The following is a 21583-nucleotide window of genomic DNA, read 5'->3' as shown; positions in this document are numbered from 1 at the left end:
TTTTTTTTTTTAATTTTGAGAATTTCACCTTCCGTAGACAGGACAAAGCTAAATTGGAGCGTTCTGTCATTTAAAATATTACCATTACAAAAATTTAACGGCTTCTGATTGGCGACATCTTTATTTTTGACACTGTTTACCAAGAAATTATTATTAATTTAATTGACATTACCTAAATGATTCAGTAAAGTACCCTTGTTACGTTTTATAACATAAGTCTTCCTTAATTTGTTCTATTTCTCTTTGGCAAATACGAAATTTTGTGTTTAAATAAGCTTTTGTCTCTGACCTTGTGGCGAAGTAATTACGCAATATTTTATAATAATCGCAATGTGCAAGAAGCGTAGATTGTTTAAATTTTTTTAGGGCTTTATTTCTCAATTTTTGTGAGAGTTTTATATTATCTGTAATCCACGGCGCATCTTTATACTTTTTCTTTTCTCTAAAGCAGTTTTAGGGAGCGTGCTCATTAAACAATTCCAATATGCAGGTATGTAAGAAATTTAGCTTTTCCTGAATATCATATAAATAAAGTATGTTATTTAAAGACAAATGTAGTCCTCTCTCAAACTCCAGAAGATTAATATTTTTTAATAGAAACTTACAGGTTTATCACCTGGCAAGTCTAAACTAAATTTTATATATGTTACAAAGTGATCAGCAATGTTATTATCAACAACCTCTACATTAGACACGTTTTTTAAATTTAAATGTAAGAGCATGAATTCGGGTAGGATTTTATACGTATTGGTCCATATTGAAAGTAAAAAACACAAGTTAATATAGATTCAGGACCTGCATTTAAATCACAAAAGAATATTATGTTATTATGGTCTAAGTATATATTAAGCAAAGATTCCTGAAGTGTGTTAAAAAACTTTGATATATTAGTATTGGGTGGTCTATATATAGTACCGACAAAAAAGCTTGAATATTTAACATTAATTTAATCCATATGTATTATATGTGCTTTAGAGAAGCAGGAGTTCAAATTTCACAACTTTTATTTTATTATTTTTAACGGATTCTACAACACCGCTTCCGATTATGATGCAAAAAACTATAGCTTCGAATAGCTACTATCTGATCAACAAAATACGAAAACTATTCTTGAAAAAGGACATTACAGTCGGCTCAATTCCGCGTTAGCACGAAAGATTGTTAACAGATATTGTCAAGAGCATATGTGATTATGATGACAATAAGAAAAACAAAAAATAATAATAATAAGTTGTTATAAACAACCTGCATTGAAATTAAACTGTGTGAAGTTAGAAAAAAAAGGAGTCGCACAATAATGGATGTAAACAAATTATCTGTTATGCAAGGGGACTGTTAGCCTAGAATATATATTTTTTTCTTTACGCTTAATTGGGCTCGTCCCAAATTCAAATATCAAATATGCACGGGTGTGCCTCCAAATTCCGGCTCATTGCATTAACACGTACCAACACCTCCTACATCACAAGGCTAAGAAGCGCGAAAGGATGCCTCATCACATTAAGGAAGCGATATATCTGGCTGCATACGAAATATAGGTGCAAGAGGATAAAAAGAAAATGTTTTAGTTGCTGTATGTTATTTTTTCTACTCCCGTCTGTAAAATACCTAATTACCCACCGATCTAGCGTGCGGGAACCGTCACTTTACCAAGTGAGTTTCATTTCCCATGAATCCGAGCCACTGCGGACATTTCCGGGATTTTACCGCACGGATTTGGGAGCAATCGGATGTTTTCGAAGATATTTCTCATGCTTTGATTTTGACGTTTGTGAATTCTGACGGTCATGTCAGTGAATGAATTCGTATTGTTTTGCGAAAATGTATCCAAAAACTAATGGTCGTAAAAAAAGTATAGTATGTACACCGCACTAGGTTGCAAATAAACTTGCGAGTCAAATGCCGTTTACCGCACTTGTTGCATAATATATTATTATGCAACAAGTGCGGTAAGTTTATTTGACACGAGCGTAGCGAGTGTTTAATAAACGAGTGACATAAAAAGTTTACCGAATGTGTTGCATACTATACTTTTTCTAGGACCGTTAGTTTTTGGGTACATTTTCACAAAACAACACATATGCATTCACTGACATGACCGTTAGAATTGACAAACGTTTTGACAAAAACATCCGATTGTTCCCAAACCCGTGCTGCAAAAATCCTGGAAATGTCCGAAGTGGGTCGGATTCGTGGGAAACGAAACTGATGTGGTAAAGTGACGACGCTTCCCACACGCTAGATCAGTATGTAATTAGGTATTTTACAGACCTAATTACATTGCTCCTTATTCTTCTACAAATAATTGTTAGGACGTGGTTAAATAAAGAATCCGTGCCTAACTAGATTTATTTTCAGACGAGCAACTATATTTGGAAACGGCTGTCGCCTCTCTAGATATATAATATAAACAAAACTCAGCTCTATAATATAAAAGTTATTCTGACTATAGCCTTACCTACGGGCATTTTCATTGCATTGTATAGAACATACCAACATAGAATTTTCATATACTGCTATAATTATAGAAAGTTAATTTAAATGAAATAAACACACGAAGGCAAATGGATAGATAATAGAACTATAATTGAAAACGGTCAGTCTCCTAAGTTTTTGACACATTTACTTAACATTATAATAACATAATATTTATCATATTAAAAAAATAATATTATTTTTAAAAAATATATTTTAATCGTGTTTTTTCAAAACTTAGTAAATAGGCTCTTGTATCGTAATAATCGTTTAGATGTATCTTATTTTTAGCTAATTTAGTTGATTTATTGTGTCCTACTGCTGCAAAGAAGGTAGAAAATGAAGAAAATTGAATTTTGAGCTTAATTCTCAATACAACTCTATGCCAATACATATTTTTGAAAAGCTTAAATGATTTCCAATTAATATAACAAATAACATATAGTGTGTTCCATTAAAAAATATATGCTTGCTTCATAACAAAAAAAACGGTTAGAGCATGTAAAAAACAGACTACTACGCTACTGGATTCTGGAAACAAATGCTATATGTACGTTTTTTAACTCATGTAGCATAAATTGGTTAAGGCTTTCGCGGCCCGCTGACTCCGATGTTTGACAGTCTACGTCCAACATCGGAGATGGAAGGACCTCGGAAGAAGCTCGCCACTCGTGCTAGCGAAATGTTAGGAAGTAATTCCAATCGACGACGGCCTTTAAACCCGAATCAAGATAATAGCTCATGTAGCATATATATAATTACTTATAAGACAACGGAAATACGGGGATGGTGCCAAAATCGATAGTTTTGGGTTTCAGCCTGTAACTCAAAAACCAAGATGGTCATGGTAATTTTGTTGACACAAAAGTAGCATAGTGTCGCTGTCTTTAAAAATAACTGACCACCAACAAATAATACAACAAATGACAATACGGCAGCTGACATTGTCGAATTTGTATTATTTAACAAACACTAATGGTTATTGTAACTATACTAAAACTATCTAAAATACTTATTTTTAAGAATTCATGTTTTAATGACAGAAATAATGCCCAACAAGTTTTAGGTATAATTTGTCCTAGAAGCTCTAGGGAAATTGCACAACCAAACTTCAAGTCAACATTTCTTCCGGTCGCTTAATATCGTTACGTGGCACTAAATGCTTCTCTCACTAAACTTTTATACCAATTATTGCCAGTTTCTATTTATTATCCATAACCCGATATAAGACACAATAGTTCGCAAAGCGAAAACGAGCAGAAGTGAACAAAAAAGAAATGGCGTCCACACATCTGTAGAGATTTGTCCGCGAATGTGTAGCAACAACGAATATGTCTGCCGACAACTCCACCTGTATGTAGCCTACGAAGAACAAACACATTCTGTCAAGATGGCATGTTTCGGTGTTCCCGAGTCCACGATACTCGCTAAATCGCCCTGCGCTCATACGCACATGGTAGTAAATGACAACACCGTCAGGTAAACAACGAATAAGTAACAAAAAATGATCGTGTCGCGTTTCGGATTCCATTTCGATCGAATTCGTCGCGTCGGACGGCGCTCGTCAATCGTTGGTGCATCTCGTCGCGATCCCTACGTTTTTTTTTTAATTCTCGAGCTGCCTCGTGTGAACCCAAGAGCTGGATCCTTCGAGTGGTTTATTTAGTGTTGGATGTGGCGGTTCATTTCAAAATGCACGTCGAAGGGAAATTTAATTTATATTTTGCGGTACTCGTGGGTACTCTGACAGAAGCGTGGAGTCACAATTTGCGGCAGTTGGGTGAGTTAGTGGAAAACTATTTTTTTCTTAAGCTCGTGCGCTGTTTGAAATTCAATTCAACTATCATTTGAGCAAATCTGAAAACACTTTGGCGCATATCGAATCGAATCCGGTATCTTCTATGTATTTTCCGATTGCATGTTACCTTGCAAATAAACACCGATTCTCGATCGTTCCTGTAATAGAAATACCAAGTCGTGGGCAATGGTGGTCTACACACAATTTAACACGTTATCGCCGAATGCGGAATCCTAATGTAATTAATTAATAATGAACTTGTATGGCGAACGGACGAGTAGTAGATAATGACAGAACAAACATTTTACGTGACGAAAACGCCGTGCATCTTTTCGTAAACTGGTCAATTAAAAATCAGAACATATGTATATTAATGGCACGTAAGTTATTTTCTGATGCGAGGGAACAATATTATTATAATGATGGTCAGTAATAACACTTAAACAATATCCCAGTCAAGGTCGCGTTTCGTGTACCTGGTTTAACCTGAGCAAATTGCAGTTTTGCCAGGAAAACCGACAAATGACGCCAAAAGATTCCCGCAGTCAAGTAATATTCCGAAATTAATTTTTTACGTCATTGTTTTCAAAATTATGGTCACTTGAAACTTAATCTTTTAATTATAATACACCGGTTGTTTAAAAAGGACGCGCTAATATTTAAGTGAGTGATTTCTTAAATAATTTTATGGAAAAAGTTCCCATAAATGTTTTTTTTTTATTAATTCATTGTTTAAAATTTGGCAGCTGTTTCTAGTGATAAAGGACCGATTTGGCTCCAACTTTATAAAATTTATTGATAAAAATGTACGTCACTGACTTAATATGAATTCAATACTTCTTTGAGATAGAGCGACTAAAAGTAGTATTTTTTCTTCTTTTGAAGTTTTTGTGAAGAATTCAACTAAAAGGGACCACCTTCAGTACGGGTGTAAGAACCCAATTTTGTTCTCATAGACTGGCGAACTCTGGAGAAAATTCCAGGGTAGTTTCTAATTGTGCTGCACTCAGCAATAATTTGATCTATTATGTCCTCTACATTTTTCATGGGAGTAACGTACCAAGGACTTTGGGCGTCCACACAGGAAAAAATCTATAGAGTTTAAATCAGGCCATAAGTGAGGTCTACCTCTTCCAATCTAGCAATTTCAGCATCCTAATGTCAAAAACTCACAAGCAATCTGACCAAAATGCGCTGGTGCTGTAACACTTTAGAATTGTTATTCGAATATACTACGATAGAATTATAAGGGATTGTTAATTATTGATTATGCACTGAGTCTAGGAATATATATTTTAGTTTTTTTTTATTCCGTCCATTTAGATAACAACTATGGCATATAGTTATAATTACGACCCTGCCACATAATATATACTCTCTATATCTGGTTTGCATGGTTTCCTTTGCTTACGTGTTAGATCTGCGATATTAACTTCTTTATTGCTATTGTGGTTTATGTAGAAGTACGAAAATTATTGAGCTTTTGTTGCTAAATTGTCATGTTAGTGCAGAATAATTATTTAACGAATCATTTGTTTAAGATGCACCTACCTGGGAAATACACCTTAAGTTCGTTGCATTTCCTCCAGCATAACTTGTTTTCCAGGTCATGTCTAGTTCTCTAGTTGTCTTGTCTCTTGTGTATTTCAAACTACTGGTACATTTCCATATGTTCATTCCTGATGGAATAGGTGAAGGAAGTATAGGGAAATAGTTCCTTAAATATTGCTTACATTTCAGTGGGTAAACCAACTAATTTCCCTTGGACTGCTGATATTTTAATTATCCATTTTCTCTTGACCACCGTTGTATAGTGAAATACTATCCGGTACTTCCGGTTTACGTTTTAAATTCTTTTAATAAAAATGTCTTATTGCATTTCTTCATCAACATCAGTAGTTGCCGGATTTCAACCATTTTGCGCAAAAGTCATTGACCGAACGCAATGTCTAAAAAAAATCCACAGGAAGATGCGAATAAACGAACGCATTCTATTTGGTATGGATATGACGAATTGTTCTTCAGAATTTGCAAATAATTCCATTACTTATGTTCAAAACATCCGCATTCATCAGGAGCAATACTCAGAAAACTTTTCAGTATACATAGTGGTCGAAATTGGAGTGTTTTAACAGGAAAAAGCTATTTCTGAACTAGATAGAGCAAAAAAGGAATTACTATCAAGGGCTCGATTTTTGAGAAACATTTCATAGTTAAAACCGCATGGCGATATCTTCACTATCAACCGAGATATAGGGTATTTTTCAATTTCCGTCCGTTTTAAAAATTGCCCATAACTTTTATATTTATGTAAATTTTGGATTCGGATAAAAACATTTTTTTTTAAAGGCAAATACAGTGCCGTACTCACATTTTTTCTGTAGTTCTCCGTATTCTCATAAATGAAAACAATTTTATTTTATATGGCAATCATACTTGGCTGTGGTCTTAACAAAAACTTCCCGTGTCGAGCAGTCCATATAAATTTGTTATCTGTTATGGAAAAAGGCGGAAATATAGGGCATTTTTTGTTTATGTATTAGTAGGCCGTTCATTTAGCTGTCAATGTCAGTTAGGGACATAACTTTTATTCTTTACTGAATTATGTGTTCTGTCACACATAATTTTAGCGACCAAACTTAAGCTTTTACTTCATTTAGCAATTTAAAATGTACCAAAATTATGAAAAGGATGATATGATACAGAATTACATTGTGTCAAACGAAAACGCAGAGGCAGCCAATGAAGTTTATTTCATTACGTATCCGGAATATTTAACAATTGTTATCGCTGAAGCATAGAAAATCCTCTTGGTGTAGGGTATCAAAATCGCGGTATCAAATGTTAAAGACCTTGGCGAAATCGGCTTGACCTTCAACAATCATATATCCAAAATAATTTTAAAAGACTTATAAAATGTTGGGCTTTATTAAGAGGTCATCATTAGATTTTCAAAACGTGAATTCCATAACTCCTATATTTTGCTCTGGTTCAACCACACTTGGATTATGCTTCATGTCTATTGAATTCTGATTATCCTATCCGTCGAATCGAACAAGTTCAGCACCTTTTTCTTCGTTATATGGTGTTTCAGTTGGATGTCGACTTGGCTAACATCGATGATGTGGGCCTTGAAAACTCATTAGGTTTGAAAACTCTTAAAGCACGTCGTGACGAAGCAAAATATGATGTTGCTGTTCAAACTTAGTAATTCCAGTTGTTTTTGCCCCTCCATTCCGTCAAAAATTGGGTTTTCGGCACCAATACGAATAACTCGCTTAAATAGCACACTTTCTGTACCGTACCACAGGACCAATTGTGGACGTAATACATTCATTGCAAGGGCGGCCCGGCTGGGCAATGAGAACGAGTATTTGGACTTTTTCACTAGTCAGGGTAGGTTTAGGAATCAGATAGCTTACTTTAGTTATTTATTTTTCTTTCCTGAGTTTGTGAAATTGTAGCCTAATTTAATTGTAATTTTTTTTGAAGTTTTATGTAGAAAGTGTGCTTTGGATTTAATATATGGGTATGCCATTAATTCTTGGAAAGCGTATTTATTATCAGCAAGAGGGCTGCCTTGCTCACAAAGCACGGATTGCACGTCAATTTTTAAATGAAGATTTTGGACAATGTTGTATTACAATTAGGTGTGTGTATGATCTAACTCCTTTAGATTTATGGAGGAGATTAAAAGATCTTATATTTAAAGAAAGAAATGTCCAAACTAAAACAGAGTTAGAGGAAGCCACCCGAGAAGCGTTTGCTCCCATCAGTCCTATAGAGTTAGTGAATAGTGGCCCTTCAGTACGAAAAAGAGAGTGGCACAGTTTAAACATTTACGTTAAAATGTTTCAATGCAATTAACGTAAAAATGTAAAAAAAATGTTTTGTAATATTCATTGTATTTTGTTTATCAGCTTAAAATAACTATAATTTATAATATTAATCATAATATCTAGAATGAAAATTAAAATATTAAATGGTTCATAGGTTTCGTCTTTTTCACTTTTCATTGCCCTTATTTAAAAAAAATCTACGTCAGACACTGCATTTACCTTAAAAAATGCCCTAATAATGTTTTTATTCGAATCCAGAATCTTCATAAATAAAGAAGTTATGAGCAATTCTCAAAAAACCATTAAATGTTTCTCAAACATGTAAGTCGATTTTGCTCTATCTAGTTCAGAAATAGGTTTTTCCTGTTAAAATACTCCAATTACGACCACCCTGTACAACCGGTTAGCTATTGATTGCCATAAATAAAGTGCATGTCTGTCATCTCCGTATTCGTATTGCGATTCATGTTACGGAACTGCAATATTAGACCGATAGATATAAACTTAACACATTCGAATAACACCAACCCTTTTGAATAGTTTTAAAAAAAAATTTGAATGATAAATATTCAATTATTTTTAGTCGACTTGTTCGCTAAATAATGGATTGTTGAAAGGTACTTTTATGATGAATGGAGAAGCAATAAAATGGTTTTTATTTTTTATCAGGTAAACGAAGCAAGATAAGAGAAAAATACAAGAGACGGAAAAGTAGTATTTTTGGTCGCTCGATCTCAGGGAAATATCGAAATTAAATTATAGTCAGTGGCGTACATTTTTATCAATAAATTTGATTAAGTCGACCCCTCCCCTAAGGCCACTGTTAATTTTTTATTTAGTTAGGGCCAAATCATCTAGAAACAACAAACAATTCCGTGAAAAGATATTTGAATTAATTTCAACATTATTTTTAAACAAAACTTTAACGTCTTGGAAACAATGGATTTCCGGACCTACGTTTATGGAAACTTTTTTTCTGGGGAATCACCTTATTAAATAATTTAATAATTTAATTTATTTTATTTTATAGTTGCAAATCTCGAGACGAAATTTGCGTGTCAATTCGCGGCAATATAAAAATGGCCATTGTGTTTTTGTGACGCATTCGAATGACTTGGGTCTTGCGAGATTCTGGTATCAGTACGTCATTTTTTGTGGACAATCCTAATTAGAGGTCGTATAACAATTGCTTTTTATTTACTGCGAATGCCTGCGGTTTGCAAATTAAGGTTATTGGTGGGCCCGACGCGACGATGACAGTCGAAATTAAATCTATAAACTAAATTACTCACGATTTGTACAATAAAAACGAATATTTTGTTTAAATCTTTACATAAAATATTATAGCTGATCAACAATTTAAGAGCAGCGTTTATAACTTTACAACAGATATACCAATAAAATTAAGTCGAAAAACTCCGTTTTGAGGAATTAATTTCCAGCAAGCTGAAAATCGTTTTGAAGCTTTTATTTGGTCCAAAACCGCCAAATTTGTACCCTTTTCTTAGAGGACTAGATTCTGCGCCAACTGACATTTAAAAAATCAAATTCGATTTAGTGGTATATTCAAAATAGAATGTTAATGTTAATCGTATTTTGGTGCAACCTTACAGTATGCGATTTTCGAAGCCTATATAAGTTGGAAACAGATACTTCTGGGAACAAATCCATGAAATAAAAGTTGCACCAACATTTTGCACCAAACAACACTTCTTGTTGCTTTTCAATGTTAAAGGAATATGCATAACTTGCGTAGAAATTCGGGTAGTACTAACAAAAATCAATATTAAGTTCTGTATTACAATCGCATCATTAATAGATATTATCAATTACCCAGTACAAAATGTAGTTCATATTCGCATTTTCTTAGATGTGATGGTTCTTCATCCGGGAAGCTCAGGTGGCGCGGTTGTGTATCCTCTTCATCAAAATTATCTTCAACGGGACTATCTTCACCAATTTCTGCTTGTACAGAAATATGAGTCACATCCTCATCCTCGAAGGATATTGAATTCGAGCAGGTGTTGAGGTAGTTGAGGTATATTCTTGAACATTTCATGCCAATTTTTTGGCAGCTACACTGTACACTCCTTTGTACATTTGCAGGAAACAGTGTATCTGCATCTGTAAACAGACTGTATCTTTATGATGAGGAGAAGGCCAAAGTCCGTCCTCCTCCATCTTCAGCTCAGAGGATCTCAGTGGTCTATCATACCAGTCCAGATTTAGGAGGCCTGCTGAAACGAGAATCTCAGGACCTTCATGATGGAAAAGCTTGACAATCTCTTATAATGTTGTGTCAATTTCAAGAAGCTTGAAAAACTTCAACTTCCCTTGGCGATAAAATGCAGAGTATATATCGTATCCATTGATCACATTTAGGAACAGAATTTTCTGTTTGACAACGGACGAAGTAATTTTGAGAGCAGAAGGTGTACTGAGAGGTTCCTTTTCCAGGTTTCGTGACGTAGCTGGTGGATGAATTTGGTGCTTTTGGGGTTAATATAATCATTAAATCCTCAATTTTTAACCGAATTTGAAGTTTTGCATGTCGATCGACGCAGAATTTAGTCCTCTATATTTTTGAACAATGCAAAACTGTGGCAGTGTTTTGGCTGTCGAAAGTTAAGAGGTTTTTTTAATGATTTCCAACTTCTTGGCAATTAATTCCTCAAAAGATATTAATTTGATTGGTCTGAGATGGATAAGGCTGTCTCAGGTTTTAACTGCTAAAATTTTTGTGAAAGTTTATTTTCATAATTTTCAATTCATTTGCAAATCAAAATCGGTACGGCAAGAGAAAAAACTGCCCAATAGTATTACGATTTCCTCGAAAATTAAGCCTTTCACAATCCGCTTTACTCAATTTAAATTTGATTTTTGCTTTTGTAGTTAGTAGATATTAAAAGGCTAATGTACCCTTTGGAACCATTTATCGATACATTTTTTTCCTATTTTCAGCTGTATAATGAACAATTAATAATAATTAATATTTAGGCTGGAATTCCCTCTCAAAATTTTAAGAACTGAGAGGTCACTGTTAAACGAAAGAATAAACAAATTGAAATAATCCTCGTGCCTATAATTTAAGCGTGCCGCCGTGATTATTGACAATATTGACGCCGTCGTGTTTAAATTCGATCAACTAAACTTAAAAGCTGTTAGGTATGTTTTCAATCGAACATGTTATATCGAACAAATTAATAAATATTATAAGAAGTTACGCCAATTTTTTATTCGTAATACGTACTACTTGAACTTGTGTGGTTATTTTAATGTGCAACATTTTTTTACTAAACGACCACCTAAATTACTAATATATAAAAAAGTATATAAAAAAGACTGACCAAAAGACTTTAACAATTATAGGCGAATTTCTCTCCTAAATGCATTTAAAAAAAAATCCGCATTACACATTACATAAGTCTAAAAAATAGTAAAATAATAGGGATCTATCAACATGTGGTTTCAAATACACAGATACAAATTATAATTTTATTTTTAATCGTTTCTTAGAAAGGCGCAGATCTTTAATATATTTATAATAAGATAAGCAAGATGTTTGGACCCACTTAAATTAAAATTTTGTAAAAAGTATTGTTATTGGAAAACTCCGCGGTACGGAGAGCATTATACATCGAGCAAGTGAATAGAAGGCGGTAAATTGTTTCAAATTGATTGGTGTTACATACGGAGGGTCCAAAGCTTGAGTAAAAGTTGGTGTAGTATGAACCGGCTGCAATGATGATATCTGCTTCAAATAGTTTTGATTTAAATCATTTTAAGATGTCATTTTTTGCCGTCTTAGAGTGATATATGATGATGATATATTATATGTCAGGAGGACTTAACACAAATAAGTATGTGTTTACAATATTCATCGATTTGCAAAAGGCGGTCGACATTGATATAATTCCTCATAAATGACAAAAAATGAGCTTCAGAGGTGTTGCACGAAAACATTTACAAACTTCGCACCAAAGGCAGCAAACACTACACATAAATAAACAAATCAAAAAGGAAAAAAAGAAGCTTACTGAAGGTGTTGCCCAAAGCTCGATCCTTGAATTAAGGAACCGCATACTACTTCCAATAAACGCCAATAACCAAGTTGCTTGACATACTTTGTAAACTTTCCCATCGCGTAGATATCTATAAATTGGTCAAAACATGTAACATTAGTACTGAAATAAACGGCTTTAAGTTAACATCTTAGAGTTCCATTTTGAAAACGGGTTTCCCGAACCTTTAATTGGTGCTGCGAACAGGATGACTTCATTGGCCGTTTATTGCAAATCGCCTTGTGGTCAAGAGAATTTTTACTCCAAGGAAGCTATCGAAAAGAACCAATCAATTGAAGACGTAAGCCAATGGAGTTGTTAGAGGCATAGAAGAGTTCGTTCAGTGCTAAACACGGTCAAGAAAGAACAGTAAGATGATTTTATTACAAATATTATTTTTTATGAATCGCGGTAGATCCCCTTTGAAAGGGGGGAAATTAGCGAAATTAATTTAGAAAATATAATGCCTACTTGCGGAAGTAATGGGTGTTTTTTTTCGATGTATAGAACTTTAAGTTGGCATTACTGTTCAAGATGGCGACCGATTTTTTTTTCATTCATCATGAATAGACTCACGCCTGAACAACGTTTGTAAATGGTGCAATTTTATTTCGAAAACAATAGTTCTGTGCGGAATACGTATTGCGCACTACGTCCATTTTATCGTCGACAAAATCGTCCATCAGAGCAGTTAATTCGATTTACCATGGAACGTTTTCGCACCACGTTTACTCTTATTGTTAACTCGCATCCCCAGAGATGCCGTACGGTGCGTACAGAAGAAGCTATTGCTGCTGTAGAACGTAGCATTGAGGAAGACCCGAATGAGTCCATCCACCATCGAGCACAGGAATTGGATGTGTGTCCATCCACCTTATAGAAGATTTTGCAGAAAGATCTTGGTTTACGTGCTTACAAAATCCAACTCGTGCAAGCATTGAAGCCAAACGATCATCAAGTAAGGCGTAGATTCGTCGAATGGGCCCAAAACGAGATTGACGTTGTTCCCGATTTTCATAAGCGAATTTTGTTTAGCGATGAAGCGCACTTCTGGCTGAATGGCTACGTCAACAAACAAAACTGCCGCATTTGGAGCGAAGAATCCTCAAGTGTATGTCGAAACACCGTTACATCCAGAAAAACTGACTGTTTGGTGCGCTTTATGGGCTGGTGGAATCATTGGTCCGTACTTCTTCAAAAACGATGATGGCTAGAACGTTACAGTCAATGGAGATCGGTATAGAGCTATGATTACTAACTCTTTTATTCCTGAATTTATTCAACAAGACGGCGCAACGTGTCACACAGCTCGTGCCACAATCGATTTATTGAAAGACACGTTTGGTGACCGCCTAATTTCACGTTTTGGACCTGTGAATTGGCCTCCAAGTTCTTGTGATTTAACACCGCTAGACTACTTTCTGTGGGGCTATGTAAAGTCATTGGTCTATGCGGATAAGCCACAAACGCTTGACCATTTGGAAGACAACATTCGCCGTGTTATTGCCGATATACGGCCACAAATGTTAGAAAAAGTCATCGAAAATTGGACTTCCAGATTGGACTACATCCATGCCAGCCGTGGCGGTCATATGCCAGAAATCATATTTAAAATGTAATGCCACAAGATTATCTTTCGGATAAATAAATTTCATGTAAATCGAATAATCCATTGTTGGTTTATTGCAACTTAAAGTTCTATATATCGAAAAAAAAAACATCTATTACAAGCATTTCAAACGCCAAAAGCTAATGTATTTAGACCCCAAAAAATTCACATACTTTGAACAAACCCACATCCATGTCAACCAGCTCAAGAAAAGAAGATTCTTTGCGCTCCCTACAAAGAAAATGCATCCTATTAGCGCATTCAAAGATAAGACGTAGTTTATTTGATAATAATCCATCAAATATTTTAGGAAATTTAGATGAAGATGATCAAATCAAAGCACAAAACTCAAAAAAACTTAAGATATATTAAAATTAATATTTTTCCGAAAAGAACTTACTTCTTTCCCTCAGTTATATTATTTGGAATTTGCCCCTCTTTGCAAATTATTACTGAGCACGAAATAATCTTTGTATTAAATATACTTATTAGTACAATTTACGATTATCAAAAGCTGTATCCAGTTTTAATTAAAACTACTAATCTACTGATTGTTACCCACTCCGTATATATTAGAAGATAAGGATATGTATTTTTAGAAAAACTATGTAATAAGTTAAGTAATCAACAATATGTAAAACAACCTTAAGAACTGTTTAATTATTTGTAACGTTAATGAGGCAAAAATAAATGTAATGACAAACAACCAATTATTTGTTAATACCAACCATAGAATATCATTATTTGAACATTGTAACAAAACTCAAATTGTCATTAGCACGCCAACAATTATTAAAACATACTTTGAAATATCATACTCTGAAAATACCTATGTGTGTAAAAATATAGTGAATTATAATATGAAAATGCTGGAGGAAAATATTTATGATTTCAGCGTTGAGAAACGAACGTCACTTTGGGTGGGAAAAGAAATACAGTGGTCCATAAGGCATATTGTTTATTAGCCGTTTAAGTACCAATGCGGTTCACTTAGAACTAATAAGCTCTTTGAGTACTCATCATTTTTTGCAAGCTTTAAAAAGACTTGGCAAGAAGAGGTCGTTGCAAAATATTGTACTCCGACCAGGGGACATCTTTTGTTTGTGTAAAAGTTGTTTTAAGGGATGTTTGTTAATTCAGAAGAATACACAAAGGCTATATTAGGAGGACTAAATTTGAACGGAGTAGAATGGCGATTTATAAGTCCACAGAGTCCAAATCACGGCCGAATTTGGGAAAGCAATGTTAAGATTGTTAAGTCTCGGTTATACAAGGCATTCGGCGATCAGCTATTGACATACGAGGAACTTAATGCAAATGGAGGCGGTATTAAACTCAAGACCTTTGTGTCGTTTATCGGCGGATTCATCATCTCTCTCCGCTTTGACTTCGTTCCATTTTTTAACATTGACTCCGCTGGGAAGCTTACCTGCTGATAACGTTGTAGATTTTAATATAAATTGGCTGGATAGGTTTCAGTTGATAGATAGAATGGTGCAGGATTTCTGGAGACGTTGGCGTTTGGAATATCTTACAAGTTTACAAGTCAGAGAAAAATGGAATACTGACGTTCCAAATATTAAACTGGGAACAGTGGTGCTTGTTAAGGTAGATAACGCCCCGCCTCTCCGTTGGCAGTGGTTACTGAGCTCCATCCGGGAAAAATGAAACGTTTCTGTGAAGACTGCGAGAGGGAATTTTGTGCGTTCGTTTTTAAAATTGTGCCTTCTTCCAGAACAAAATAATTAAAGTAACACCTTTGTGTAAATAATTAGTAACATTAGAGATATAGGTTTTGTTTGATTAAAATTTTATTGCTTTTGGGAAAATTGCGGGTCAAGTTAAATTCTGGTGTCAGAAAGTCTGGCATATGTTTATTTATTTAATGCATGGTCTTTCGAGTTATTTTGATTTTGGCACAAATTATCTACAAATTTGTCTGAAAAACGCCAGTTTGAACTTATTTTGTTGTATTTGCGGTAAAACGCTCGGCAACACCGCCTTAAAAACCCATCTAGGTCAGTCGAAAATCAGCATCGGTCGGTAAACCCACGGGTTTTGGGGAAAAACAGACTTCGCTGAGTTTTCTTTCCCTTGGTTCTTCCTTCCCTCTATTTTCCTTTCTTCACCGAGAGTTTAGTGTATACGATCGCAGACAGTCCGGGTAAGTCAAAATTAAAATTTAATTGCGACAAGTTGGCTAAAGACCACACCAGAACCTTATACGAAGTTACACTAATTTTTAATTTTTAATTAATTTCAAATTGTGAAGATAAGTGGATTTCATTAGAAATATGTGAATTTCGGTTTTTGTGATTTGACTTTAATTGTTATTTTTTCATAAATAAAAAAAAAGAAATATCTCAAACAATAATTTCGCACAAGGCATGTTTGTTTGAACAGTCTAAAAACACTGAATGGAATACTCAATATTTTTTAGACTGTAACAAGACAGTCTCCATAACATATAGTACGTGGTCTAAATTGTGTGTGTGTGTGTTATGTGAGTTATATTGGATATTCCAGTAAAGTACAGTAATAAGTAAATCAGCGACAGGTAAATGATGCAAATTACCACTACGGGACGAATTGTTATCATGAATGTTTAAACTGGGTTTCTGTAAAATTTCTAATGTTAACGCAAGTTACGGTCATGGAACTATTTTTTTTTGTTTAATGTTTGTTGGAGTTGTTTTTCTTAGACTATCAATCAAAATCGCAATAAAAAATTATTTTCTGCAAAAAGAATAAATGCAACAATATGGGTTGTTTTATGCCATTAGATAACCAAATAATAACTCAACATCCCAGTGAAATCAGCATACCTATGTCTTTATCCTAACCTAGAATATGAATAAACGAAATTAATGCTAAAAAAAGTTTGTATTTTTGGGAAAAATTGGACTTTACATGTTGTTATTGATGTCTAGTTATCTTAAATTTACCAAATAAAACGCCAGTTTATTATTTAGGATGGCAAATGATATTTAGAATCAAAATAAATTGTTATCATTTTTGTTTACTACTTTTTTTATAATTTCTTCGCAATCGTAAATTAATATATTTTAGGTTTTAAAGGTTGTCTTCTCCCGTTTCGATTTGTTTTAATATATTATCGTCAATTTAACTTATTACTCAGATTTTTCAGTTTTAATTTGAATCCTGGGAAAATTTTTAATTTGTTCCTTAAGAAGCCTTGGCTAAATATTTATTTGTGTGATATATTATATAAATTTTTCTTTTGAGCATCTTTAATGGTCAATAGATTTTGGTTTCGTTTAGATATTCTTGTCGACAACTTTGATATAAACATTTATTTTTATATCCATAGTTTCAAGAAACAAAAAATTTAATTAAGTTGAAAACGAATATCATTCGTTTGTTAGAATGGACGTCATTGGAACCTTTATTCATGCTTACCCGATATAAATATATAAATATATCAAGTTCATCGAAATTTTAAATCTGATATAAATTCGCTGTAGGTAAAATTTGTTTTTGATTTTTATGGTTGCCGCGTTTTAAAACGTTTTACCTTCCAATTTGGAAAAACCAACTGAACAATTTTATGTCAATTGATAAATATGTCTAAATCGCGACGGTGTTTTCGCCTGATAGCCTTATCGATAACGGAAGTCTTAAATTAGAACTGAAGTGGGAAAAGTAAAAAATTAGGTATAACAAACATAATAAATGGTAACCTTTCATACTCATGAAATTAAGGTGTAGTTTTTAGACGAGGAGCAACCAAAATGTATTATATATTAATTAATTAATGTGGCCTATTCGAAGTCAACATCTCGCTTAGTTTAAACTGCATCCCCTGTATATAGTTTCATTTTTAGGTTCTGCGCATACCTTGCCATTATCGAAATAAAAAAGAATCCTGACTAACCAAAACTAATAAATCAATCATTTTTTTCCGTTGAACCTTTTTCGCGGACAGGGTAACAATTTTAAAGCTCATTATTATTTATTCGATTTTATTAGATTGCTATAATTATTGGGGATGCTGAAAAAGGGCGAAATAAATGAGGTTTTACGTACTTTATTCTGTCCCATGTGTGAAACTTTCTATTATTTCTAGATTAAGTAAAAAAAATTGGGTTAGTTTTTTTCCTAGAATTCGAAAATGAAACAATATACAAGGTGTGATGTTTAAATTAATTCAATAAACCTTTTTTTTATAACTTCCTTACAAAATCTTATTTTTACCGGTTGAAACTCTCTGTATATTCCAGATAAAATGGTATTGCTAGGAAAGAATCTCCAATTCTTTATAGAAACTGTCTGGAAAAAGGGTGGTAAAGTTTTTAAAAACAAAATATTTGTAATACCATTGTAGATATTTTAATGAAATCTGGTATCCGGCATTATTTAGTGTACCATAATTTTTTGACAATATACCAGTGGTGGGCGTATGGAATTTCACATGTCTATTTTGGCAAACATTGATAGTACGCCACTAATTTTTATTAAAATAAAAATTACTCTCACAATCTCCAATCATTTCTTCAAAAATTTAATTTTGTAATTTTTTGCAATCCACTGTACGGTGTTCGCTTTAAAAAGTGAAAACCTCTTCTCTGAATGGTCATAATCATATCTCTAATATTATCATCATTATCAGAATTATTATCATTAAAAAAATCGAAGTACGAATACGAAGTACATATACTTAAATAAATAAGATAAATTTAAATAAGAATTATGTTAGAGAAAAGTTTTGTTGTATCTCGATCTAGTGAATACGCTCATTATGCCGTGCGAGCCGACTGTCCGTCCGTAACCATGGAAACCGCCTTTGCTCGTGGAGAATTCGCTAACTAACCACGCCAGTTGCATTTGGTACTTTTTGATTCTCTTTCCATTTATCCATTTTTGTTAATTGTATTCTGTGAACCGCGATTTCTTTTTATTAAATTTCTTGATCAGAACTTCGAGTTTAATTTCAATGCCGTTTAAACTTTGCCGACATATTGTTTATTATTTATCTTGTCAGAATGACATTGCAGTGGCGACCTAATTAATCAAAATATTGTTCACATATAGTCAGTGTCATTTGTATTACGAGAGAAATTTCACTTTGGAAAAAAGTTGAACAATTAACTAAGTATGAAATAACAGTTTATGAAATAACAATTAACGATTTATTTTATTTTAATATAAAGCACTCCCTAGCGTTTACTGTAGTGATTACGGTCGAACCAAAGTGAATTTAAATTTTGGCGGCGAATGCTTAAATTTAGTACTCCGAAAATTTCATTTTTTAATCGCGTTGCTGATCATATGTTTGCAAAATAATAAATTCGACACACTAAAGTTAGACGCAATGACCAACTCTTAGTTTCACCAGTGTTATTACCAAAGCGTCAAGGAAATTAAAACCCAAAATGACTGCCGGAGTGAAAAATGTCCCCAGGTTTATTGTAAAAGTTTACATAAGTGGATATATTCAGCCTCATCTGGTTGCCTCTTCTGTTGCAATGTTGTGCAACATGTCAGTAAGGTCGTATCCGTACATCTCAGGGTTTTATGGAGAAGAGATCTACCACTACTAACTTTGTCCATGTAAATCAGTATATCTCAGAAGTTTTGACAAAAACCGACAGCTCGATGTGGTATCCAGGAAGCGTTTGATCACCAAATATTACTGCGTAAGTTGCAGAATATTGGACTTTTGAGTGATTTACTAATTTTAATTGCATATTGTCTCAATAGCAGGCAACTCTCTGTTGAATATGGAGGCTACAAGTTTAGAAATTTTGTTGCTACGTCAGGAGTACCTCAAGGGTCGAATTTGGACCTCTCGCTTTTTTAAATATTCATGAACGATTTATCTATTACGTAAACTTGTTATTTGACATGACCTAAACAGCATGATTGCAAGTAAGATGTTAAATATAAAGGACATAAGTAAGACTAGAAGAAACAATTTAAAATTATTTTCAAATATACAGGGTGATTCACAAATATGTTATATATTTTTAGATTGAACACCCTGTATATTATTGGATTAGTAGATATTTCCTTTTACACTCAGTCACCCAATGCAGAGTTCTTATGGTTATGGTTGTAGGGTTATTTTGTTATTGGATGATTGAGTATAAAAGGGAATAAGGGAATATCTATTAATGCAATAATATACAGCGTGTTCTATATCTGTATCTATAACAAATAATGAACGAGATATATTACTTTGATACGCTAGTTAGATACCCTGTATAATATCTATCTAACTGTAAAACTTCTAAAGCTGGAGCGATTAAATTCATTGCCTGGGGAGTTTTTGAACATGCAGAATTCAAAATTGCTGACGGCTATGTTGTCAGATTTGCCACGTTTACATTGCACTTCATAATTTTTAAATTTAATTTCCATATTTATTTTTGTTGCAATGAATTGCGCCTACCTACCAAATTTAGTAACGTCTCATAATTAAAAAAAAATGTTTCTGTTACTTAGTGAGCTTACATCAACACTGTTTTTTCAACAAAAATTACTGGAACGCGTAAATATCTTCCGGTACTTTTTACTAACCCGGGATAATTCGATAATATTGAAATTTTTTAAACAAAGAGCAATCTAACCTTCAAGCGACTTTGTTTTCAGTTGGTTTCAGTCTTTACGGAAAGGTACAGATTGTTGACACCTGGTAACTGTCCAATTAGAGTTCATATGCGATGCACACAACTTATTAGTGGATTTACATATTTAGTATGTAGCGTTTTCGAGGTAAACAAGTAAACTGCAAGCCATTTATTTTTATTCGCTGTAAAATGAGAAAATGGACTACTACCATTAATTACTAGGTTATTAAGAAGATATCAAGATTAGGTTAAGTTTTTGGAGCGGAGCATCGACTCCAATTGTCTGAGTAGTCCTTAACACAATGTAATTTTTTACACGATAGAAGTTTTTAGTCTCGTTCTCTTTTTTAGTGACTGTATCACAATTAAAATAGACCGCACAAGTCATTCATAAACGTACCATTGTTGCATTTAGGAAGGGAAGGATGACGGTGAAAGGCAACCCAAAAACTTCCGATTGCCCCGAAACCCGTTCGGTAATATCCCGGAAATGTCCGAAATGGCTCGGATCCGTGGGAAACGGAAATGACGTCGTAAATTGACGCTCTTCGCATTTCGATGTGGGTTAAGTGTGAGTGACTTTAAAGCCAGACTTCGCCCATGCAATCTTAATAATAAATAAATAGATAAGTAAATAAATATATAAATACATAAAATAAAATGATTTCTACAAATTAAAAAAAATATTTATAGTGCGGTAGGTGTATTAAAAATACAAATATCAATTTCATACTACTTAAATTTCATAGAAAATATCATTGCAAATAATTTTTTCTCCAAACCATTCAAATGTCTAAATTCTGTGAAATGTGGTATGTAACTTTTTGTTTGTGGTGAAGAATTAAAAATGAAACACTTAACAATCCATAGTCAAATTAAGAAAATTGAATATTTTAAACACCAAATTAATAAGACGCGAAAACCTGCATTTAAAAACTTCCTACTGCAATGATAAGAAATAATTATAAATATTTCAAAAATACATCTCAGAGTTTACGTAATTCATATTCCTACTTTTTGAAGTATTTTAATAAAACAGATAGACAATTACTTAAGTTAGAAACAATAATGATAATTTTCTGCATGCTGCAGAAATTGTAAGAATAATTTTTATTTTAAGGGAAATTAGTGCTACGCCATCAATGTCTGCAAAAATAGGCAGGTGAAATTCCGTACGTTTCAAAGAAACTTGCACAGACTACTGACTGTAA

General features: G+C 33.5%; 1 protein-coding gene across 1 annotated transcript in view; it reads left to right on the top strand.

The window, feature by feature from the left end:
* Positions 1-2652: 2652 nt before the first annotated feature.
* Positions 2653-21583, top strand: part of LOC132703260 (uncharacterized) — a 47963-nt gene continuing 29032 nt past the window's right edge. The window contains exon 1 of the mRNA XM_060672409.1: positions 2653-4255. Within this exon, the coding sequence (XP_060528392.1) occupies positions 4168-4255 (88 nt within the window). The 5' untranslated portion in view covers positions 2653-4167. The remainder of the gene's footprint in view (positions 4256-21583) is intronic.

This window comes from Cylas formicarius, unplaced genomic scaffold (genome assembly GCF_029955315.1).
Source record: "Cylas formicarius isolate icCylForm1 unplaced genomic scaffold, icCylForm1.1 PGA_scaffold_6__28_contigs__length_40554024, whole genome shotgun sequence".
Classification (NCBI taxonomy): domain Eukaryota; kingdom Metazoa; phylum Arthropoda; class Insecta; order Coleoptera; family Brentidae; genus Cylas; species Cylas formicarius.
The sequence above is the reverse complement of the archived record's forward strand: the minus strand, read 5'-3'. Positions and strand labels throughout refer to the sequence as shown.